At 34.0% G+C, this 25672-nt stretch overlaps 2 protein-coding genes and 1 long non-coding RNA gene across 5 annotated transcripts in view; 2 read left to right on the forward strand and 1 right to left on the reverse strand.

The window, feature by feature from the left end:
• The first annotated feature begins 160 nt into the window (after positions 1-160).
• Positions 161-17927, forward strand: dhx40 (DEAH (Asp-Glu-Ala-His) box polypeptide 40). Of its 2 annotated transcripts, none has more exons than XM_087283885.1 (17): positions 161-531; positions 1081-1226; positions 2588-2707; positions 3794-4021; positions 4154-4220; positions 5521-5652; positions 5751-5850; positions 5939-6025; positions 7397-7579; positions 7670-7750; positions 8463-8620; positions 10324-10438; positions 10526-10634; positions 14585-14679; positions 14762-14831; positions 17340-17568; positions 17644-17927. In XM_087283885.1, the coding sequence occupies exons 1-17, from the start codon at positions 360-362 to the stop codon at positions 17751-17753; spliced, it is 2202 nt and encodes a 733-aa protein (XP_087140011.1). In that variant the 5' UTR covers positions 161-359; the 3' UTR covers positions 17754-17927. The 2 variants fall into 2 exon arrangements, with proteins under 2 accessions (XP_087140011.1, XP_087140012.1); XM_087283886.1 differs by having other exon boundaries at positions 14588-14679.
• Positions 17638-24624, reverse strand: LOC147840591 (uncharacterized). Its single transcript, XR_015509252.1, has 4 exons — positions 24015-24624; positions 21529-22800; positions 20050-20442; positions 17638-19973 (listed from the first exon to the last, which is right to left on the reverse strand). It is a non-coding gene; the product is annotated as an uncharacterized LOC147840591 (long non-coding RNA).
• Positions 18849-25672, forward strand: part of cltcb (clathrin, heavy chain b (Hc)) — a 53299-nt gene continuing 46475 nt past the window's right edge. For both annotated transcript variants that reach the window (XM_087282921.1, NM_001194978.1), the window contains 1 exon segment: positions 18849-19156. In XM_087282921.1, coding sequence (XP_087139047.1) covers positions 19115-19156 — 42 coding nt within the window. In that variant the 5' untranslated portion in view covers positions 18849-19114.

A 25672-nucleotide genomic window follows, 5' to 3' on the forward strand; every position in this document is an offset into this window, starting at 1 on the left:
CCAGTTTTCAGATATTAGATACATTTTAATTAGAAACTTTAATAGATATTTTGATTTGTTTATTGAATCCAATCATTAGCATCGCTATCAAAAGCATTAGATACTCTCCATCCAGTGCAGCGGGTGGCGCTGGTGAGTTTTCGTGAACTGTGAGGAAAATGAGTTCGACTTCGAGCGAACAACAAGGTATAGCAGACCAATGCAACATCTTGAAATGAAGATGAACTAAACTCTTATAACGCATATAACGTGTTTCTTTCTAATGGTTATGACAACGTAATATTTTGTCGAGCTTTTTGTGAAATCGTCGTCACAAATTTTGGCAACGTTCTGAAGCGGAGAAACAGCACGCAGAGATCATGTCAACAAAAAAGAGGAGTGAAACAGAGCACCATGAATCAAAAAAGCTTCCTATTTATCAGTACAAAGACAAACTTGTTCAAGCTGTGGAGGAAAACACCTTCCTGATCGTAACTGGTGAAACTGGCAGCGGAAAAACCACGCAGCTACCTCAGTACTTGTATAAAGCAGGTCAGTTGTAACTGTAATTAGTTGTAATTTTGGTGTAAAGTTGGTTTTCTATTCGTATATATTATACTTCCATGCGATTACAGACCGAATATTTAAAATTAGCGTGGTAAACAATAGTTTTAAACATTTGTTCAGTGATGACTTGTTGTGACAGACTCTCTATATTGTTTACCATGTTGCTTTAACTGGTCAGAAATAGCATTCAACTATCAAAACAAGATTAGCACCATTTAATAGACCATAAACAATGTTGTACTTTGATAGTTTTTGGCTGCTAATATGATTTGCCTATTTAGAAATTGCAAAGAATTCTTTTCTGATATAATATTAAGAAGAAAGTCAGAATGTGCAAATATTATATACCCCGACTTTACTCCAATTAAACAATATAGGGATCGAGTCACAAGCTGTCAGTTTTAAAAAAAAATTAACGAATGTGTGAATATAAAACCAACTTTACCTCAATTACTGGAATCCACCCTCTAGTTCTTTACTTTGTAAAAAAGCAAAGATCTGACCTTTAGGATGTCTGCTTTTTATTCTGTCCAGGTCTTAGCAGGAATGGCAGGATTGGTGTGACTCAGCCCAGGAGGGTTGCTGCCATCACTGTAGCCCAGAGAGTGTCCAGTGAGATGCAGGTCAGGCTGGGCGAAGAAGTGGGCTACCAAGTGCGCTTTGATGACTGCTCTACAAAGGCAAGTTTGGAAAAAACACACGCTCTCCTGAGCAATTCCAGCGTTATGGATGTGACATTTGCAGTAAAATCTCAAAACGTAAATTAACATAGAATGTATATGTTAAAGTCTGTTTATATTTTCCAAAACAGTTAAACCACAGACAAAAGAAAATAAACATGCTGGGACCAAAAAGTTTGCAGTATACAACAATATACAACATACGTTTTAGAAAATCTCTAAATTAAACTGCACAACCAAAAAGAAAGAATGCAATAGGATAAGCGTTGTCTCACTATAGAACAGAAATGAATACATTTTTGCATTTATGAGGAAAAAACTTGGTTATGGATGTAACATCTCTCTGTTAAGAATGTGACAGATGCAGAATTGCCACTTGTGGGACTTTGGTAACTCAAAAATAATTGTTTGAAACCACTGACAGAGACATTTTTGAGTATTTTTACAGTACTTTAAAATACAAGCACACACAAAAATCTTTCGCTATTTTGGTAAAAACAAAGTTCTGTTCATGCCAAAATTGACATTTGCGTAGAATTGCTTTTCTTTTTGAACTCACAAGTTCAGTAGGTACTATTTTAAACAGAAAACCGGGGAATGTGCACTACCATTCAATGATTTGAGTTCATCTTATTTCAGAAAGTAATACTTTTATTTAGCAAGAATGCAATAAATTGATTACAAAGTAGATACATATAATGTTACAAAAGATTTATGTATAAAATGCTTTTATTTTGAACTTACATTCATCAAATATTTAAAAAAGGAAATAACAAGCAGCATTGATAATTACAATACTGACACTGACATGAATGTATATATTCAGCAGTAAAGTATAGTAGAATGGTTTCTGAATGATCGTCTGACACTAAAGATTGCAACTTTAGCAGTATTTTACAACATTGTTTTAATCTGCTTTTTTATGTCAAGCTTGAGTTTTTTCCTAAATAAATAAAAAATAAATAAACAAATAAAAAATACAATAAACAAATTGATCAAATTTTATGTTGGGCCAAATATTGAAGTTAGTTACACATAGATTTTTTAATGCTTGAAATATGGATAATTTTAGGCAGTAGAACAAGAAAAAACTGAATGTTTTCAAATATTTTTTTGGTATTTTTTTAAAATCTTTTTTTGCATTGTGAGACTTTTTTTTATGAATATGTTTGTTTATGTATTTATTTTTTTACCTTTTTGAATATTTTACACATTATATTATTTACTAATATGGTAAATGTGTGTAGATAACAACTTAAAGAACGATTTTAAGCGCAAGTATGTTAAAGTATATTAAAATATAATAAAATATGTATTTAGTTGAGTTTGTGTGATTTATTAAATTTTTGTCTTGTTATCAGGACACTATGATTAAATACATGACAGATGGTTGTCTGCTGAGGGAGATTCTTGCAGACCCCAGCTTAACACAATACAGCATTGTGATCCTGGATGAAGCCCACGAGAGGAGTCTGAATACAGTAAGTTCACTTTATGGGTTCGTTTTGGAAATTTGTTAAAACTTTGAATGATATCAAACCTTTGTTTTGTTAAAAGATTCCTGCAGGTTGTCTGGGTACTTTTACGTTTTTTGAATGCAATAAGCAATGTTTTTATCTACTATATTGTGTTGACATAGGTATATTTGGATGCAAAGAGTTACTTACAAAAATATCTATTTCAAAATACTGAAATATATATTTAATAATAAATATACTTAATTTATTTTCTATTTTTTTACCTTTTAAAATATATTTACCCTCTATAATCTATATATTTTGAAATTACAATAAAAAAATAGCTAATATATTTACATAAATATATTTTCTACATACATTTAAAATACATTACAAATACATTTTTGTAAATATAGTTTAATGTATATGTATTTGTAAAATAAATGAAAATATATTTACCCTTCAAAATGTTCAATCCAAGAAAATAAATTCACATGTAACATTAAGAAAATAATAATCTTACTCTTTAAACATACTTGTATAGTATAGTATAGTATAGTATAGTATATAGTTTATAACTGTTTTAATATTGTTGTTGATACATAAGATCTATTGACATTTTTATTATAAATTACATTAAATACATTTAATTTTTTCCCAGAATTCTGATATTTAAGTTAGAAGATGTAATACTGGAATTGCAAGAAATAAATGTGACATTCCAAAATGCCAGATACAAACTTCACTGTTCTATATTGTGAGATCTAAAACTATATATGTTTTTTACTGTTTATTTACCAAAAACAACTTTCGACATGAACCCATCTTAAAACAAACACACACACACACACACACACACACACACACACACACACACACACACACACACACACACACACACACACACACACACACACACACACACACACACACACACACACACACACAATTCCAAATGCTCCTGTATTTTAAATACTAATTTGCATGCTAAATTGTGATAAAATAATATAAAAATATTACTGTAGCATTACAATGATACAACATGTCTTTAAAAAAATAATTCACTGGTACCTTATCACTAAATTATTAATAAAATTGTTTATTTTGTAGGATGTTTTGCTTGGGCTACTCAAGAAGACTCTGTTAAAGGGATCTCGTGGCAATAAAACACCCCTCAAAGTGGTTGTGATGTCAGCAACGTTAGAAACGGAGAAGCTCAGCTCTTTCTATGGAAACTGTCCTGTATTCACGATTCCTGGGCGTACATATCCAGTAAAGGAGACATTTTGCAATCTGATTGGTCCAAAAGACAAAGAAAGTTCTGTCTATGTCAAAGAGGTGTGTTGTGACAATTTACATTATTATGTGCTTTATTACAAGTAATGTACAGTATTTGAAAACAATCTGTGGTTGAAACCTGTTATACTCCTGTCACGGTGTAATTACGTACATGCTGTTTGTGATCCACAGGTGGTGAAGATGACTTTAGATGTCCACACAAATGAAGCAGCTGGTGATATTTTGGTCTTTCTGACTGGTAAGTTCATATGTTTAAAAGAAATGTACACTTTTATTTGATCACAAATCCTGATCTACTATGGTTTCCACAAAAATATTAAGCTTCACTGTGCTGTCTTTTAAAAAAATGTATGATGATGATGATGATGATGATAATAATAATAATAGTATTTTTATATCATTCTATCTTTTATTTATTTATTTATAATTTTTATATAAGTGAATATAAAATTGTAAATATGACTGTATTGTCAAGTATATATATAATGCTCAGCAAAAATTCAGCACACCCCATTTTGAAAATGAATATTTTTATCCGTTTCTCAGTGACTATAGGTACTATATTTTGGTGCATTAAAAAACATTTATTAAATAGATATATTTAATAAAATAATATTTAAGTCACCACACATTTTAAGAAATAAAAAGATAATACATTTAAATTCATGTGAAATATGGCAAAATTAAATTACAAGCTACAAAATGTCAACAAAACGTTATATTTATTTTTTCTTTATTTAAAAAAAAAAGTATTTTATTCATTCATTCATTTTCTTGTCGGCTTAGCCCCTTTATTAATCCGGGGTCGCCAAAGCGGAATAAACCGCCAACTTATCCAGCAAGTTTTTACGCAGCGGATGCTCTTTCAGCCGCAAGCCATCTATGGGAAACATTCACACACACATTCACACACACTCATACACTAGGGACAATTTAGCCTACCCAATTCACCTGCACCACATGTCTTTGGACTGTGGGGGAAACCGGAGCACCCGGAGGAAACCCACGCGAAGGCAGGGAGAACATGCAAACTCCACACAGAAACGCCAACTGAGGTGAGGTTCGAACCAGCGACCTTCTTGCTGTGAGGCGACAGCACTACCTACTGCGCCACTATATTTATATTTTTATTTATATTTTTGATTTAATATTTTTCCCAAACATATACATTTATGGGTTACTAATTTTGACCGTCATCATCTTAAGTTATTTTGTTTTATTAATATTCTCCAGATTTGGTTTCAATTCTGACTAATTTACTGTATATGCAAAAACATAATATTTAAAGCATCCTATAGAAAATATTAATTTAAAAGAGAGATTTGTGTGGGATGTACTGACATATGCTGAGCACTGTATATACAGTCAAGCCTGAAATTATTCTCTCCCTGGCAAATCCTGATGTCCACTTTTTAAAAAGTAACTGTAAGTCAGAATTTGCCAGCAGTATGAAAAAATTATTTCAGGCTTGACTGTGTATATAAGATATTTCCAATATTCCTCTGTAGTTTGTAGCTTTGTGCTTGTGTTTTAAACAGGACAGTCTGAAATCGAGAAAGCCTGTGATTTGCTCTTTGAGAAGGCTGAAATCTTAGATTATCGTTACGATGTCCATGATCGAAGCGTTGATGGGCTTCTTATCCTTTCTTTGTATGGATCCATGCCAACAGGTGGGCTCATCCTTAAAAAGAGAAGATTTATGAAGTTTATGTAATCATAAATTCATAAATATTTGTGATTTATTTATTTATTTTTTTTTTTTTAACAGATCAACAACGACAAATATTCCAACCTGCACCAAAAGGTGTGAGAAAGTGTGTGGTAGCAACAAATATTGCTGCAACTTCACTCACAATTGATGGAATCAGGTAGAATCTTCAGTTACCTAATAAGTGAAAAGGTGAAAGTGTGATTTAAGTTTGATTTAAGTGCAAATTTTTTTTTGTTGTCCTACAGGTACATAGTTGACAGTGGATTTGTTAAACAACTTAATCACAACTCGAGGGTTGGATTGGATATTTTGGAAGTGGTACCAATTTCAAAGTGAGTGACCTGAGAAAATTGTTGAATTGTTAATTTTTTTTAATTAGTAATAGAATTGTTTGTTGCATTATTTAAAGAACCCCTATTATGCATTTTAAAAAGATCATATTTTGGTTTTGGGGGTTTCCAACAACAGTCTGATAGCATGCAAGGTCAGAAAACACTTTAATTGTCTTATAATATGCATTTTTACCTAATTATCCCAATGACTTCCATATGATTCTTTCAGCGATTCATTTGTTCCCAAACCCCTCCTTAGCGCGATGCTAATCTGCGCTGATTGGACGGATGACCCAGTCTATTGCGATTGATCGACTGCGATTAGCATGGGACAGAGAGAAATGCCACGGCTTATCAACAATTTTGAAGTAGTCAGAGTGCAGAGTGTATGCGTGAGCCCAATGCAGGAGTGCATTAAAGCAATGCAGTTTAACACCAGCATATTGCTCTATTCTTAACCATGAGACACATTTAGTATTAACCCGAACAGTGGCAAAAGCTGAACTATTTTGAAGCTTGACCACCGCACGTGTGTAGGAACAAACACAAACACGTTTAAATCTGTAAACAAAGCAGCACGCGTCGCGTTTTTAACGTCCCTTTAGACGTGATATGATAATATAAAGAGTTGACCAGATACATTACAAGCGGTTACACATAACAAAACACAATTTAATACATAATTTGCAAGTTAGAGAAAAGAAGGAAGCAGCCATTTTAATCTCACTTACTTACACTTGGGAAATGGAAGAAGAAACTGGTCTATGAACTGTGTACTGTAAAGTTCCTGTCAAGCTCTGCAAAGTCTTTTCAGATTCTTCCTTTAACAAACGGCCGACGAATCCCCCGTTGTAAGCATGTAGATTGCTGAAGCACCCGTCAGAAAAATGAAGGGAACACAGCACAGGCTGGGTTATAATGCTCATGTGTTTTGCAAAAGTAAACTGCAACCACTGACTCGTCACAGCCTCATCTTTGGGTTGGGAAAATAACACTAACTTTCCCTCACACTTCAGAGCACAGCGACTATGCGACTTGTAACAGCCGGGATCTGCTACATTGTTTGTCTTCCTCTTTTTCTTTAACAATGTTTGTGGGCGGGGCCGGGGGTTTAAATTTTCCTGGGTCTACGCATGCAACAAATAGGCGGGGCTTGAGTTCTGTATTGACATCACGCCGACATGGCTAAAGATTTGTTACCAAGACAATTCATTTAAACCACTGAGTCGACTCTTTTATAGATTAACTGTTTGCTACTTTTCAAAAAGCTGTCTGGTGTGGAATTTGTTAGTTTGTTCCAACAAAAGAATATAATCCCACTGGGTTGGTCTTTTATATTTAATTCTAATGAAAGCTGACATTTTCTTACAGGAGCGAGGCTCAGCAGAGAGCAGGCAGGGCTGGACGAACGGCTGCAGGAAAATGTTTCAGGATTTACAGTAAAGACTTCTGGGATACATGCATGCCAGAGTACACCATCCCAGAGATTCAGCGCACCAGTCTTACGTCTGTCATTCTCACACTGAAATGTCTCGGTGTACATGATGTGATCAGGTATCGCTCAGCTGGATGTTGTTAGGTTGTTTTGTAATGAAAATTTTGGATACATCCTTTGTGTTTTTTTTACAATATTGGTATGTTTAGATTTCCTTACCTCGACTGTCCAGAGGAAAGGTTTATCCTGACCGCTTTGAAGCAGCTGTATCAGTATGACGCTATTGACAGGTGAGTGATATGCACCTTTCACCCACAAACCATCTCCTGTTTCGTAAGTACATAGGAAGTAACCACTAAGACTGTAGAATATGAGCAGATTTAAGCTTTTCTTTTTAAAGTTTAAGCTTAACTTTTCAGTTAAGCCTCTTTTTAACCTGGTATTGCTGTTATTGACATTCTGTAACTGTACAAAGGACAGGTCGCCCCAATATGTAAATGTGCTGATTTATTTAGTTGAGACATGTATAACATTTAGGTAATATAAATAACAACATATAAATAAATACAAATATAAATAAATACAAATATTTAGGTGACTTTTTTTGTGAAGTTTTTTAGCTGAAACTGTGCTTGGAGATTTGTAAAATTCATACATTTTGTAAATATAATGACTTAAACCACATCAGTTAAAAAAAGACGTGGTTCATATAATATAATGTAGAAAGTAATGTTTAGTTTCTTGCACAGACTAATCTTGATCTTTCACAGACTTCAAAAGCCCTTAATGTATTATTAGGAAAGTATAATTTAGTTTTGCTTTATTTATATATTTTTGACTCTCAAAGTGCTCTTAGTCCTCAATATCTGCATTTTATAAATCCCCAAGAGCCATAGCTTCAGCTAAAAGTCTTATCTAATGTTCTACTGTAGAGTATTTTTTTTGGTTGAGTGATTCTTTAAATAAATTGAGTGCTAATATTAGCTAATATTATTGTCACAGGAGAGGTGAAGTGACCAAGCTTGGGAGGTTGATGGTGGAGTTTCCTCTTCCTCCTAATCTTACTCGTGCACTGCTCAAAGCTGCAGCTCTCGGCTGTGAAGACATAATGCTGCCTGTGGCCGCCATGCTCTCAGTGGAGAATATCTTCATTCGACCAGGTAGCCATTTCTGTAGATTGTCCTAAAGGCTTGCAATTTTAGGTTGGCATCAAATATTTTTTTCTTGTTACATTTAATCAAAATGTCAGTACTAATTAATACTAATAAAAAGGCAAAATGTAAAAATTTCACACTATGAAATTTCACTTTATGAAAAAAAAACATTTTTCCCCGCTATATGGTAAATGTTTTTTTTTTTTTACATGTTTGTATTCATTACAACAGACATTCACAAATATATTCAATTTAGTCTAACAATAGTCTATACAAAACAGTCCTGCAATTAGTCATTTTTAATTTCCTCTCTGTAATAATATTTACCCTGGTAATTGTTATTTTATTTTTGCATGGATTTAAATTTCCTATCAAAACGCATAAAACTTAGCAATTAACTTCTGATACATAAAATGCATTGCTAAGAACTTAATTGTCTCAATATTTAAATTTTGAGATTTATTTTAGATCGGCCAATCATTTTCCAATCCTACAAATCAACACTTATATTGAAAGCTCATTTATTCAGGTTTTAGGTGATTTATTTCTTTAAATTTGACAAACATTGACATTTATTAATAAGAAGCTAAATTAATGAGACAGTTCACATTGTTTGTTTTGTTTGTTTGAAATATATTATTTCAGTGTTAGTGACAAAACCATTAGATTTCTGGATTTCCACATTCTAATATGGATGAAATAAATTTCCCCGAAGCATTACAAACATGGCTTTTTATTCAGAATGTCCATGGTGTCCTAAAGTCCAAAGCTAAAATTTAGGCCTTAAAAAGTCCTAAATTCACTGAAATATAATGTTGTATGTCTTAAATACTTTTAAACAGATCTTCAATTTTCTTTGTATATATAAAGCTTCCCAATCTCTACAACCAACAATCACTCTAAAAACAAATGTTTAACAAAAACAATTGATGAACTTTATATAACATTATGGTTTAATTATCTTCCTTACATCCTTACAATAACATTTGTTTAAAAGTTCTCCATGTATATATGCATAAGTGTTTTGTTGTAAATAAATTAAGTTTGTTATAGTTATTAAGATCTATGGTAATAATAAAAAATTATAAAAAAGTATATAATCAAACATCGAAGAGCAAACACTCCTAATAAATTCATAAAATGATCCTTTGTCTGACGGTTTAGTCTTTTAAAAGAACATTTTGTTCTCTAAGCAAACTGAAACAAGTATTAACACTCGTATGTTTAATATTTTGAGAGATTTCTAGCAAGAATAGTCATTGAAGTGCCCAGAGCAAAACACTAAAATATGTTCTGTGAATGTTTCGACAATGCTCTGTTTAAAATCAAGCATTATTTCAGATTTCTTTGTCAGCATTCAAAATGTCCTTTTTTTAAACAGTTTTTTAATCTAATATATATATATATATATATATATATATATATATATATATATATATATATATATATATATATATATATATATATATATATATATATTTTAAACATATATATATATAACTATGTTTCGATTCGTTATTTAAAATATGTGGCTAAGAAATGACCAAATTTAAAAATGGCCACTGGCCATTACAAAAAAAAAAAACAATTTTTTTGTCTACTAAAAGTCTAAAATTTTATTCATAATGGTCTTTAAAAGGTCTTTAAACGTCTTAAATTTGACTTGGTGAAACCTGTTCATCAGATAAAGCAAACATTGTGCTTTTTAGGTAAACCAGAAAAACAAAAGGAAGCAGACGTCAGACACAAAGAAATAGCAGCTTGTTCTGGCGGCTCCAATGACTTCCTCATGCTGCTCTGTGTCTTCGAGAAATGCAGAGCGAGGTGATGAATTTAGACCCACTGACTAAATGTAATCCAGACCTCTTTGTGAAATGTTGGTGGTCATTCTGTGTTTCATCCTTCTTATAGTGAAAATCCCTCAGCCTGGTGTAAAGAGAACTGGATCCACTGGCGAGCGGTGAAATCAGCCTTCAGTGTGGAGACTCAGCTGAGGGAGATTCTTCTGCGCATCAAGCAGGTCATTCAGAGTTTCTCTACAATATTGTGTGCTAGAGGTGTAACACTACACAACAATTGAGTAGTGTTTCTCAGGAATTGTAATTTACTAAGTAGTTTTAAAAATTAGTACTTTTACTTTCCCTTGAGTAAATTTTTAGCGCTGTATCGGTACATTTACTTCACTATTTCCTTCAGTCCGCAGTCACTACTTTATTTTTAATTGTTTAAGGGGATTAGCTAAAGTAGAAAAATCAGTCCTGTGATTCCTGTTCAATCAAATCACACATAGAAACTAAATTGCATCATACTGAACTACCTCAAGACATAGGCACTTTATAAATGCAGCAAACCATTTGGAAGCATCAAAAGTGTCCAAGAAGATGTCCAAAATTGTTGCACGCAATGACCCAGAGATTGTTTAGACCTCATGTCACAGATAAAAAGATGAAGGATGTTTACTGTATGATGACTGAAATGGCCTTAAATAATCACTACAGAATGTTACGTTTTCAAACACATGCACAAACTGCATGTAAACGTATCAGACTTTCAGTGTAATACTCACTACCCTTAAGTCTGTTAAAAAGGGCTACTTTTTACTCATACTTTGAGTAATATTCACAACACTTTTACTGTTCCTATTATACATTTTTGGGCAAGTAACTGTACCTTTACTTAAGTATGATTTTTCAGTACTCTTTCCACTACTGCATGGTGTTAGTAAGTTAAGCAAGCAAGTAAACAAACAAACACAAAAAAATATTAAGTTTTTAATTTATCCCGCCTAACGCTGTAAACTCCAAGCTGTTTTGCCGACGTCGTTTTGTGGTTACAATAACAGTCGCATAGTTCTTGGGTTTTAGGAATCAATACAGATTAAGGATGCTAACGATTACTCGATGATTAATTGATTGTTGATAACCCTTCTAATCGATAGACCTTATCAATGATCGATTAAGCATGGACATCTAAAGGATAAGTTATGCTTTGCACTTTAAGACGTGCGTCCACAACTTTACACATTACATAATCAAGTATGTTCAGTTTACATCACCCTTATGGAGTCGGGTACTGCTGTTGTACCGCAGGTCAGGTAATCAAAAATAGGCTTCTTGCATTTAATTATGGGTGGGTCATGGGTGTATTTGATCAATCATTGGTTATATAAACTTTTAACTACTTTCTCTAAAATATTAAGGTGTTTTAAGCTATTTTATCTTGACAGACTGGCACAAATATTTAGACTTTCATTTAAAAATAACGGTGTCACAGCCAGACATGCGTGAGCTTCTGCAATCTCACAATTTGAGGTAATCTGGGAACATATTCAGTGCTGTGTAATGCTTGCACAGCCATTCAGATTACTTGATAAAACAAATTAAATTGAAACTGACCGGCGCAATGAATGTATTTGTCTTTAACAGTGAACACAGTTTAATATAGGCTTTTCAGAAACTGTGAATATGTCACTTCAATTTTAATTATATTATTATTTCATTTATTTAACAAAACAGTTTGTGTTTTGGTGCTGAAACATAGGGGACCTTGTTTTGAAGCACTTTACCTCAAATGAAAAAATAAATTCATTCTTCTTGTTTATTTTGTAGATAACTGATCAACAAAAATACTTTAAAATGAAGATTATACCAAACAAAATTTGTTTCAAAAAGATCATTTTTCTAATAAAAATATATGAAGTGCATATTTTTGTGCAGGTGGATGACTTGTCTGTGGAAAATAAAGATTTTTAAAATATAAGTCATTAATTAAAAAATTATAACTTGCGCATATGATTTTTCCTCGAGCGAGGGAGTGTTTAAGAAGTCAATCTGGCCACAACTTAGTTTGCCTGGTAGGAAAATATACATTAAAATACATTAAATACAAAGGCTGGTTATTTTAGCGGTTATTAGGAACAATAGTGGTATAACAGATTTCAAAGGAAAATCTTCATATTAAAAAGGAAACATAAGTTTGACTATAACAGATCCTGTCATTGCCGTAACAAATGCCCTTAAAAAATGTAGTCACAAGTGTTTGTGTGGTCTGTCATGTAGGCTACTGGTCTGTTCTTTTATGAAGTTTTAAAAACACGTGCCTGCGGTGACCGCAGTGATGTTCAGCTTTGACTAGACACCTTTAATTAACTTAGACTGTAGCCTGTAGCCTATTATATTCTAGTTTCAATGTTTTGCTTTTTTTTTTGCTTAAAATGTCTTATTTTTTTACATTCATAGTTTATATAGAAAAAAACGCTTAGCTTATTACCCTGTGATCATTATGACAGGGATCATATTGCATATTCGGTTTATTCTTTATCGTAAAATTATGTTGGGATATTTTATTAAGGGACTGTTTAATAAAACTAAGCTATTAATAACTGTAAATCACTGAATGGAAAAGGCTTGAGTGGATTGTAAGTTGAATATATCAAATCATTCAAAACCTTATCTAATGTGTTTATGATGGAGTGGTGATTAACGATTAATCGTTAATTTAAATGATCATTGATCACAGGATTTTGTGAAAAATTGACATCCCTAATACAGATTCATTTAAATTAAATTATATAAAAGTAGATGTCTCTAATTTACATCAACATGTGCAGTGGTTAAAATGACAAGCTCATATGAGATGTGACTATGTTGTCTGAGGTGCAGTATTTAGTCCAAATGATGCATGCACAGTAACGTTTAACAGATTACTCACTTCCAAAGTTGCTTTGCACTGTATTTAGACATGTATTTGTTCATTTTCAGCTCTAAAGTATGAGCCTTCCAGGTTTTTCTTAGCTGTCCTGAGTACAACTGGTGGATCATGTTGCAAAAAGCACAAAGCTGCACTTTGTATTTATTTACACAGTGTTCACTGTTCATATTCATGGATGTGCTGTAACCACAAGAAAACAACATTGGCATTACACCAGATGTGCTGTAAACAAATTTCCAGTCGCTAGACTTTTCTTAGTGATCTGTTATCAAAATTTACAATATTTCGTGCAGCAATTATTTAGGGACGTTTATTAACATTTTTTTCTTTCAAAAGTATGTCCCTAACTCCCATTTATGAATAAATCAGATCCTTGTTTGTTATTAAAATCCTTGGTCTCCCTGATTGTTTGAGCAGCCATGTTGCAACTGTATTATTCAGGTAAACCTCTCATACCCCTTTATTTGTAGAGTGGTCCTGAGAAATCTTAGTTTGATGGGCTATCTGGCAGTTTAGCTACAACTGGGGTGTCCAAACTCGGTCCTAAAGGGCTGGTGTCGTGCAGATTTTAGCTCCAACTTGCCTCAACACACCTGCAAGGATGTTTATAAAAAACCTAGGCTGCGTCCGAAATGCCCTACTACTCAGTAGGTACTGCATTTGAATTTAACGTACTACTCGGCCGTTAGAAAAGTATGTTCTATGTTGAATGAATGTGAAAAGTATGAATGGAATTTGGACGTACTACATCCACCATTTTATCATGGTCACGACCTACCTGCGTCAGTTGCGTCGCTTCACTTCCATTCATGAATTCTCTCTATATCTTGCAATAGCGAAGCGTGCATGCGATGCGCACTCCAAAATCTCGCCGGAAGTAGTAAGTCATCCGGGTACTTCTCGCATACTGATTTTCGAATTCTATGAATTCGGACATATTACTCGACTCGCATACTTATTTTAGCATACTGTATAGTATGGAAGTATGCCGTTTCAGACCAGCCCTAGTAAGAGCTTGATTAGCTAGCCCAGGTGTGTCTGATTGGGGTTGGAACTAAACTTTGCGGGACACTGGCTCTCCAGGACCGAGTTTGGACATGCCTGACCTACACCTTCATCCAAAAGAGAATCAAGAAGGGCTAAGAGGTAGAACTAGATATGGGCCCAAAGTCTTTGGTACAAATATATTCATCATTGCACCTCTAATATTTGCTTCAATTGTATTTGAATTTGCATTGTTGTTGTTGACTCTCTGTGTAGCAGAAGGACTTTCCACATGAGAGATTTGAGGGTAGTAGAAGTGAACTTCTGCGACAGTGCCTTTGTTTGGGCTATTTCACCAATGTAGCCAGGAGGTGAGTGTCATGCTGTCATTACAGTACATGAACTGAATTTATCAAAGCTGATGTTAAAAGCTGATGTTTCTGTTTTCCTCAGATCTATTGGGAAATCGTTCTGCACCATGGATGGACATGGGTCCAGTGTTCTCATTCATCCTTCATCATGTGTGAGGAATTAAAACAATTCTTAATGGTCTTATAAAAAAATCCAAATCATTTACTCATTTTGCATTCTTTATTTAAAGCTGTATGCCCTTCTTCTTCACTTTATGAAATTATGAAGAAATGTATCAAAAATGTACTGCTTGTACGTTTGTACGTACAATACAGTTACTCATACAGTTCATAGCAACCGGCAGTTAAAAAAAAAGACTCACAATTACTATAAAATGATTCAGTGTAACATCATGTGTGTGACGCTGGAACACAAAACCAGTTATACAGTTGAAACCAGAAGTTTACATACATTTTTTTTAATTTTTTTTTTGCTTTCCTTTTAGCTGTAAACTTTGCTTTTGGTCTAATGTTTTGGGTATCATTCCACAGCTTCTTACAAACGTTTGAAGGAATTTTGGCCCGTTCCTCCTGACAGAACTGGTGTAACTGAGTCAGATTTGTGTCTTGCTCGCACAAGCTTTTTTTAACTCTGCCCATAAATTTTCTATAGGATGGAAATCAAGGCTTTGTGATGGCCACTTCGAAACATTCACTCTGTTGTCCTTAAAGCACGTTTTAACTAATTTGGCAGTATGCTTAGGGTCATGGTCTGTTTGGAAGACCCATTTGTGGCCAAGTTTTAATTTCCTGGCAGATGTCTTGAGATTTTGCTTCAGTATTTCTACATAATGTTCTTTCTTCATGATGGCATCTATGATGTGAAGTGGACCAGTCCCTCCTGCAGCAAAACAGCCCCACAACATGATGCTGCCGCCCCTATACTTCACAGTTGGGATAGTGGTCATAATGGCCAAACAGTTCAATCTTAATTCCATTAGACCACAGGACATGTCTTCAAAAATGTTTCTATCTCCCAGTGTAATTTATCAAATAGTTATCAGGCTTTTTTTTATTCTGGCTTGTTGATTTTTCTATGTTGTCACAAAAGGAAGCAGTGTGTTTGAGGTTTCCTTAAATACTATTGACTAAACAAGTGTTGTCAATTAGCCAATCGGAAACCTTGACAACATCATCTGAGCTTTTTCAGAGGCATAATAATCTTATAAACTTGTTCTTCAAAAAAAGTTATAACAATTTTTTTCAAAAAAAAGAATCTCTCTCATTATTCTGCTATTAAGCATAACAGAAACTAATTTGATAATCCTCACTTACCTAAAAGAGAAAAAGTTAATATCTGACTTTTTTTTAATGGTTATGTGCCTTTTTATACAGTGTATGTAAACTTCTGGTTTCAACTGTAAGTGTCAGTTTTTGGAAATTGAAATTTATGCCTGGATTTGTGTTTCAGGGAAAATGAATATCCTATGGAAGCTGAATAAATAAGTTTTCTAATGAACACTTTGTTAGGTTAGGACAATATTTGGCTGAGATACAACTATATAAACATAAACAAAATCTAAACAGTAGTATAAAGTATTAAAGTAGACATGGAATTAAAACTAAACTAAGATATTGACTTAGCTCATATTGCTAGTTTTGTGGTGAACAATTCACCTGTGCAGGTCATTAAGAAAAAAAAATGTTTGCCTTTGTAATCTTTAATTGACATCTGAATATGAACTGAAAGTTGTGACTTATTTAAAATTGTGACGCAGTTCCTAAAGAAACAAATATTAATTGCGAAAACAGTGGACATGGCTCGTTATTTTTCTAGCTGATTGGATGTAGTAAAGTAGGCGTTTCATTCAGAAAGATCAAGAAAAGTGTTTTGGAAGAGTTATTACAACCCAATAGACACCTTTTCTTCACTATTTCTGTTTCTTGTCAAAACTGACAGATGGGCGTGGTTACGTATGTAAGCCACGCCCAATACCTCAAACAGACGTAATCTGACAATTTAACAGAAAAAAACCCCAGGAAGAGCATTTTTAGATTACAAGGGCAAACTTATTTTTACTTCTTAATGACATGCACAGATGAATTGCTCACCACAAAAGTATGAATTTGAGCTGACTTAATCATATGGTTAGTTTTGATTTCATTTCAACTTCAGTATTCTGTTTCTCTTGGAACTGTCACAATATGAAAAAGAAAAAAACGCAGTGTCCGGTTCATGCAGACTTTAAAGCTTCTAATTAGAGTGATTAGCATATTACTAATCACAAATTGAATTCTGATATTTTTAGTGTAGGTAATTTACAAAATATCTTTATGGAACATGAGCTTTACTTATTACTATAATGATTTTTTTTTAAATCTAGAATTTTGAACCATACAATGTATTTTGGCTATTGCCAAAAATATACCTGTGCAACCTAAGACGTATCAAATGTGGTCAGTTATGGTTCCGTGTTTTATGAGGTTATACAATGATTCATGCTACCTTAAGTCAATGTGTTAATTAAACAGACAGCCTTATTAAAGGCATACAAGATTGAATTCTAGAGCTAGAAAATAATGACTGTATGTTTTTTTTTATCAAACTGTTCCTTTAAACGCAATCTAAAGTTCATTCAGAATGTTCCAAACCCATTTTAATTTATACATCTTTTATTCAGCTCTTCGGTCAAGAATTGCAGCTGGATTGGATCATTTTTCATGACGTGTTGGTGACCTCACGGGTGTACGTGAGAACCGTTTGCCCCATCCGTTATGACTGGGTGAAAGACCTGCTGCCAAAACTGCATGAAATTGATGTCTATGAGCTGAGTAGCGTTGCTAGAGAAGAAGTAACGGATGAAGAGATGGTCCAGTGGGAAAAGAAAGAGGCAGCAAAAAGACAAGCAGGTGCGTTTGAAGATGCTGAGCTATGTCAGATTCCATCATGTTTTTTTGTAATACTTTTTTTGTTTGTTTAAATAGAGGCCAGAGAGGATGCAGCAAAAAAGCTGGAGAAGAGAAACGATGAAAGCTCAATTACAGAAGCTCGTGCTCGCTTTTTGGAGAGAAAACAGCAGAGAAAGAGAATATGAAAAGATCAAATATTCACCACAGATTTTGAATATGAAAGACTTTATAATGTCAGATTTCAGAACATAATCCCTGTTTGTGGTCCCAGCGGATTTTAATATGACTCTTGACTCAATGTGTAAAGAAAAAAACACTTATTTTTACATTTTTTAATGTAAATAAATAGTTTTTTTAAATAATTTGTGATAGAGTAATATTTTACTTCAATTTTATTTATATCTTTAGAGTGGAAACCAAACATGACAATTTTAGAGCAGTCCTGTATCCAGTGGAATTGTGTAAAAAAAAGAGAGGGGTTTTGACAACTGATCAAAATAACAAATGTTTTAATGTGTTGTGAAGAAAGAATCATTGTTTTTCCACCAAATATTATTATTTATGAACTTTTCTGAAGTTAAAACATTAGAGTTTGGTGTTGTCTTAAAATGAATATAACACATCTCCTTAAAAACGTGGAACTTTTTTTTTTACTTAACGAAAAGCTCTAAATGTCAACATTTTAAATTAAGAAGAAAAGTCATCAGTAGTTTACAGAATAAAGTATACATTTCTATGTATTTTACTCAACTTTAAAAAGTAATTCGAAAAAAACGAATATTTTCAAATGGTCTCAAATATTTTCCATAGCTGCATACATGAGTGTTTCTACTTCTATCAGTTATTTACATTCTTCCAAATGTTTAACAAACATAAAGTACAAGTTTCTCAAGGACTGTATTTGGCTTCCTTACAACTTATTTGAACTAGTATTTGCTAGTATAAAAACGATTCAGTAACGGCACTCTCAGACAGTTACACGATTCGTTTTGAAACGAGCGATTTGTTGACGAACGAAAAGACACCGCTAGAGAGCAGCAGCCGGAACTGACGTACTCTGAATCAGAGGAACTGAATGATGTGGCAAAAATAAAACGAATAACTTACAATTAACTAGACCACTTACAGCGACACTTGTATATCAAACATAAAAGGTTATGTCTCCAAACACTCACACAAACCAAACCAGGGCTTTGACAGTCGCCTAGTTGATGAACAAAATCGCTGAAATCGCGAATGTCCTTCCGCCGCAAAGTCCGCACTGCTGCTTCCGGATTGTCAGTCTGAGCTGTTTCCGCCGCCATTGCGGGTCTGAGTGAGTCCCATCCGTGCAGAGAGGGAAGAAAAAAACATCAACCATCTGGCGGATTGGCTTGACACGACGAAAACGCGACACTTGCATTCTCCGCGTATTAAAAGCAACATTCCTACATTTGAGCTGTTTTGAATCGGGCTGTCCGCGGAGAGGAGGTCGTCGCTCGCTAAAGCTAGGCAGAATTTTTGCGAGGAGTCCGGCCGGGAGGATTGAGAACACAAAGCCCAAACCATGGCTCAGATCCTGCCTATCCGCTTCCAGGAGCACCTGCAGGTGGGTTTTCATCACAGTCAAGCTTTATGAGATAATTTCGAGACGTTAATAATCGGTGGCCGTGCTGTAACAGAGGTGACAGTGCTCGTTAGCTTTAGCACTAGCTCAATGAATGACCTCCCATCAATTTCAATGGCTGTGTATCAAAAACTCGCGAACTGCCAAACAACATATCTAACGTAAACGTTAGAATCAAATAGACATGCGAGGATGTGAAATGTGGAATGCTCAAATCAGAACATCGAGGTCGTTGTTAGGAGCAATAACGTTTCAATATTACGTGTGAGTAATGTTGAGTTTGTGATGCTCAGAATATGCGGTCCTGGAAGGCAGGTCACTAGGTTTTGAGACACAGCCTATGCAGGTGCATGCAGTGATCGGTGACAGGATTAAGGCAGCTTTATAAAGCTAAAAACATGCTGGGATTGATTTTGTCAGGAAATGTGTCGGTTGATTAAAACGTAAGCTCTCACATTTATGCATTGTTTATTGCTATTGAAAAAGGGGAGGTGATATTTCAAAATCTGTGATGAAAATCAAATGATTTTTAATAAATAAATAAATAAATATAATATGTACTCAGCCAGCATACATGCACATATAAAATATCAGGCATAATGACTGAAATTATACGTAAACCAGAGATTGACAGGCATCAAGAATCGATTTGTATAAATGAAGGTTTTGTGCATTAACGTGACATTTTACTATTTTACTTCAAGAATCTCGACTTTTGTTGTAGTGTATAATGGAAACCGAGACAGTTGTTAAAAACATAATATTAAAGCATAAAAACAACAGCAGATTTATTTCAACACTATTTAAAGGTAAAATAACAGACCCTTCACACCCACAAGAAATATAGTAAAGTTTATTTTACTGTATAAGGGTACGTTTAGTAGGCCTGTCATAATATCCATTTTTTGTTTTACGATATATAGCACCAACTTGTTTTGCGATAAACAGTATTATAGTGATTTTAAGACACTATAATAGCATCATAATGCAAATACACTCTTTCATTTAATATATAATTATTGTCATTTTAACAACCAAACAATTAGGAATCAGAATGTGAAAATGTATATCCCAAACAAATGAATAATAATAAAAAATTTTGACAAAAAAGTGCTTGGTAAAAAGAATCAGTAAAAATGTAACAGATCTATCTTCATTCGTCTGACACCCACACGAAAATATACTATAGTTCATTCATTCATTTTCTTGTCGGCTTAGTCCCTTTATTAATCCGGGGTGGCCACAGCAGAATGAACCGCCAACTTATCCTGCAAGTTTTTACACAGCGGATGCCCTTCCAGCTGCAACCCATCTCTGGGAAACATCCACACACACATTTACACACACACTCATACACTACGGATGATTTAGCCACCCAATTCACCTGTACCGCATGTCTTTGGACTGTGGGGGAGACCGGAGCACCCGGAGGAAACCCACGCGAAGGCAGGGAGAACGTGCAAACTCCACACAGAGCCGAGGTTCATTCCAGGGACCTTCTTGCTGTGAGGCGACAGCACTACCTACTGCGCCACTGCCTCGTCATATACTATAGTTATTTATATTTAATACTAGTTTTAGTTATAGTTTTTTAAATATACTTACACTAACACCTCCAATAGACAACAAGAGGCTGCGCTATCATCTAAATTGTGGCTAGACTTATGTATGGGCAATATATATTTTATCACCAAAAATGATTGAGGACATGTCCATATCTGCGATAACTCGATATATTGATTATTGTGACAGGCCTAACGTCTATCACTTTGTGGCATACTGTATTTACTAACAAATACGTTTAGTTTTGCCACAATAAACTGTGATGTAAATCAATATACCATATAATATATTATGAAATCATTGTTTTAATTACTAGAATTATTATGTTAACATAACAACTATAATATTACCACAACAGTTTAAAGTATTTAAGTATAGAACTCTTCATAAATGCTAATGTTTACTTTTGTCATTGTTGTGTTTTTTTTTACATGTGGGCAAATACAAACTTTATAAACCAACATTTAAGTTTTGCATCATCTTTTTGTACATCTCCAATACTTGGTTGAAATACCAAAATTGAAATAGGATCTCTGTAATTGTGTAAATAAAGATTTCACTAAGTGAAATAAAATTAAAATAATACATTCTATAGCTTTATCAAATTATTGCTCTCAAGTTAATATTGTGGGCGCCATGGTGGCGCAGTGGGTAGCACGATCACCTCACAGCAAGAAGGTTGCTGGTTCGAGCCCGGCTGGGTCAGTTGGCATTTCTGTGTGGAGTTTACAATTTCTTCCTGTGTTTGAGTGTATGGGTGTTTCCCAGTGTTGGGTTGTGGCTGGAAGGGCATCCGCTGCGTAAAACATCAGATGGATAAGTTGGAGGTTCATTCTGCTGTGATGACCCCTGATTAATAAAGGGACTTAGCTGAAAAGAAAATGAAGTTGTTATTATTATTATTATATATTTTTTTTTTATGAGTTATGGACATCAAATGTTTTTCCTCATTGGAGGACATGTAATAGAATTAATGTGTTTAGTTTTAGTGTTACATATAGTTTTTAGACTTTAATTTACATTTTAACAATGTATTTATTTCGACATATTTATTTATTTTATATAGTCTTGAATTTGAGTTATAAAGTTGTTATTATTATGTAATATCTATATTAATCTTGCCATGCAGTTTCCATAAGTTGCAGATGTGGCAATAAATAAACAAACAGAAACAGCTAGGGTTTAATGAAGTTTTGTTAATGCATCAACTGAAAAAGTTGTAGACTGAAAAAGGTTTAGACTACATACAAAGCTCAATCTTGGGTTTTAGGATCAATATCAGCTCATCAATCATCAAGATCAAGATCGATTAGTTTGTATTGTCAACCCCCTTGCTTGGTGCAGTGAAAGCAAAATCTGACTGACTGCCATTCTACCTAACATATTTAGTGAACCGTCCCTTTAAATGAACTTTTAAAATAACATTTAATTTAAATGTTAATAACATTTTATATGCATATAATGTAAAATATAAGTAAAACGTCTACTTGAATGTTTCGCATTACATTTGTAAAAATGAAATGTCAAAATATGATTGAAATAATGTTCCGGTGCCGTTCATTGTAAAACATTTCTTTAAACTGTAAAAACAAAACAACCCTTATTCTGACCTGTACATATTAAAATATAAAAAATAACATGTGATAACACTTTTTGATTTTTTTTTTACAAGAATAGTTACATATTAAGCTTTAAAATGACAGTTAATTTGTTTTAAGGCTGCCTTGTGGTCTTTAACATATCATGGAACAATCCCTTTTCTTAATATGTTTGACAGCTATTTTTAGTTTTAAACTATTGCTTGACCGAATGACACTTTAGTGGGAATCAGCAGAAAAATATTAAGAAAAAACAAATAAATTTCAAGCAGTTTTAATTTTATTTTTGATATAAAATCCATATGTGAACCATTCGTGTGCTAAATGATGGTTGTTAAAGCTTGCATGACTTAAATGGCAGTTCCTAAAGATGCATTGTAATGTAATGAATTGGCTTGACTTGAATCATTACAATGTATTGTGTGTCATTGTGCAGGTGCATCTCAGTGGGAGGGGATGATGACTCTTGTTAAAGGGCCATGAAACCCCCTCGTTTCAGCAGGGTGTTTTCACACCTCTACTTTGGAAAAAGTCAGAAAAGTGGGCGTGTTCAGCTCTGTTTAGGGGGGAGTGTCGGATCAACTAAAGTGGGATGGTGTGGGAGTGTCTATTTGGGCACGCGCGAGTTTCAGAGTCAAAATTCACACACACAGTAGAAAGTGATGGTGTTTAACCTACATGGACATCTGTAGTCGAATTATTTGCCAAATTATTAAATGTTGGACTTTAACTGCAGTTTGGCTCTTTCATTCAGGAAATTCATTCATGCCCCTCGCGACAAACGCGATATTTGATTCGAGGATCTGCTTTAAGCGTGTATTTTTCATGCAATGTTTAATACCGCACGGCGAATGAGAGAAAAAAAACTCTGCATTTCCCGGAAACTTAGATGTACACGGCAGGTAGCGTCAGAAAGCCGCGTGTGTTATTCCGGTCACAAAATGCGGTGCTATGTTTGCACTCAGTGCAATAGTTAACTTAATTCGATACGAACAAACTGAATAAACAAAGAGCACTGGTCGCTCACTTACCAAATCTGTAGAGACAGGACAATCACCAGCAACTAGAGCCGCGTCTTTATGAAGAGAAGACTAACGTTACAAGCGAATCCGGATTTCAGCGTTTGCAGATGAGAACAGCTCTCAGGTAAACAATGTTCCTCCTCAGACACGCAAGTTATTGTTGTCGAGCGTCGCGTACACTGTTAATCCACACGTGATCCAGCTGAGCTCTCACAGAGAGAAAATAAAAACAAAACTTAATGGCAGCAAACTATAAAAGCAACACTTCACGCTTGTTTTGCCAACACAACGTGGCATCTCTGTGGCGTAAACACTGTGACAGTAATGAATATTAATGAAGTTGCACTATAGAACGCGCTGATTGGTTTGAACCAAGCCTTACTCATGCATTAACGCAACACACTGTAAGACGTAATTAGACTCACTCTGGCACAGACACCCAGTCTGCACGCTGGAATACAACGCTATTATGTCATGACGGTGACGCAGCTTCAAAAATTCGTTTCAAACAGGAAGTACGAATTTGCTTGAAATAACGCAAAAACAACCAATTTACACTTTTTAGTGAAATATAGGTGTCCTAATAGTGTTTTTAGCAGTGTGGGGCACATATACGACTGTCAACAGCTCAAAAAATGTGTTTTGGTGTTTCGTGACCCTTTAAAGAGGGCTCAAAGCTCCCTATTTTTATCACCAAAATGTCTAATAAACATTTAAATAGACCTGCGGAAAAACGTATATGACCTTTAGGTAGGGTTGTCAAAAGAATCGAGTTCGATACCAATCGGTACTGAAATTTTAAAAACATACATTTCCCACTAACATTTAAGCACATACTTAAACATCACTGATTGGCCATTATGTTCACATACTCAACAGAAATGACTGTGATTGGTTGTGAAGGTCATCAGCTCATCACTCCTCATTGCTGTTCACCAAATGCAAACGCAGATATATAGACAGCGCTCAGATGTTAGCATTTTTAAAATTTCAGTACCGAACTCTATACTTTTGACAACCCTACTTTTAGGCTTTGAATTAAAACATCAAATATAGATTCATGCCTTGGTTTTAAGTACACTTGTTTGTTTTTTTAAACTATGCTTGCTTTTTAAGGGGTTAGTTCACCCAAAAATTCAACCTCATGTTGTTTCAAAGCCCCGAGATCTTCGTTCGTCTTCCTAACACCGATTAAGATATATTAGATGAAATCTTAGAGCTCTCTCATCCTCCGTAAATAGCAATTGTCCGAACTCATTCAAAGTCCAGAAAAATACCAAAATAAAAATACTCAAAATAAACCGTTTAGGGGATAAATTCCTGGCAGAAATGAAGGAAATGGATTGAATATATTTAAACAAATCGAAGATTCTCAACTGATAGATAAATACATGCTAATGTGTGTCTATGTATATGGTTATACAGTTGAAGTCAGAATTATTAGCCCCCTGTTTATCCCCCCCCCCCCCCCATTTTTCATCATAGTTTTAATAGCTTATTCCTAAAAACTGATTTATTTTGTCCCTGCCATGATGAAAGTAAGTAATATTTGACTAGATATTTTTCAAGACACTTCTATACAGCCTAAAGTGACATTTAAAGCCTTAACTAGGTTAATTAGGTGAACTAGGCAGGTTTATTAATAATTAATAATTAGGCAAGTTATTGTATAATGATGGTTTGTTCCGTAGACTATCAGAATAAATATAGCTTAAAGGGGCTAATAATTTTGCCCTTAAAAAGGTTTAAAATAATAAAAACTGCTTTTATTCTAGCCAAAATAAAACAAATAAGACTTTCTCCAAAAGAAAAAAATATTATCAGACATACTGTGATATTTCCCCACTCTGTTAAACATCATTTGGGAAATATTTAAAAAAAATTCAAAGGTGGGCTAATAAATTTGATTCCGACTGTATATTCATATTGTATTGTGTGTTTTCCCCTTGTGTATAATGAAGGTGGTCATTTAAAATTATTCTGGAAGGAATTTTATATTATGACATGTTTTCACCCTGTATGTAAATAGTCTTTTAATTTTTATTATTTTCTTTTTTTAATGCTATTTTTCTTTTTATATTTTAACAAAATTTGACTATACTGTGTATAGTTAATACACCTGACAATAATGTATGTAAATTGTGTCACTTAGGTCACATACTGAGATTCAAGTGTACCCTCAAACATTGTCTGATTGTACTCAATTGAGTGTTAACAATAAAAAAGTAAAAAATAACAGACAGTATGCCTTCAATGGGTCAATCTGAATATTATCAAGCTACGAGAATACATTGGCGTGCAGTGCACATAACGTC

This window comes from Danio rerio, chromosome 15 (assembly GCF_052040795.2).
Source record: "Danio rerio strain M-AB ecotype USA chromosome 15, GRCz13ab, whole genome shotgun sequence".
Lineage (NCBI taxonomy): Eukaryota > Metazoa > Chordata > Actinopteri > Cypriniformes > Danionidae > Danio > Danio rerio.

Coding starts and splice junctions, on each gene's coding strand:
- dhx40 (XM_087283885.1), top strand. CDS start 360: ATGTCAACAAAAAAGAGGAGTGAAACAGAGCACCATGAATCAAAAAAG. Junction 2,708..3,793: donor ACGAGAGGAGTCTGAATACA/GTAAGTTCACTT, acceptor TTTATTTTGTAG/GATGTTTTGCTTGGGCTACT. Junction 14,680..14,761: donor TTCACCAATGTAGCCAGGAG/GTGAGTGTCATG, acceptor TGTTTTCCTCAG/ATCTATTGGGAAATCGTTCT.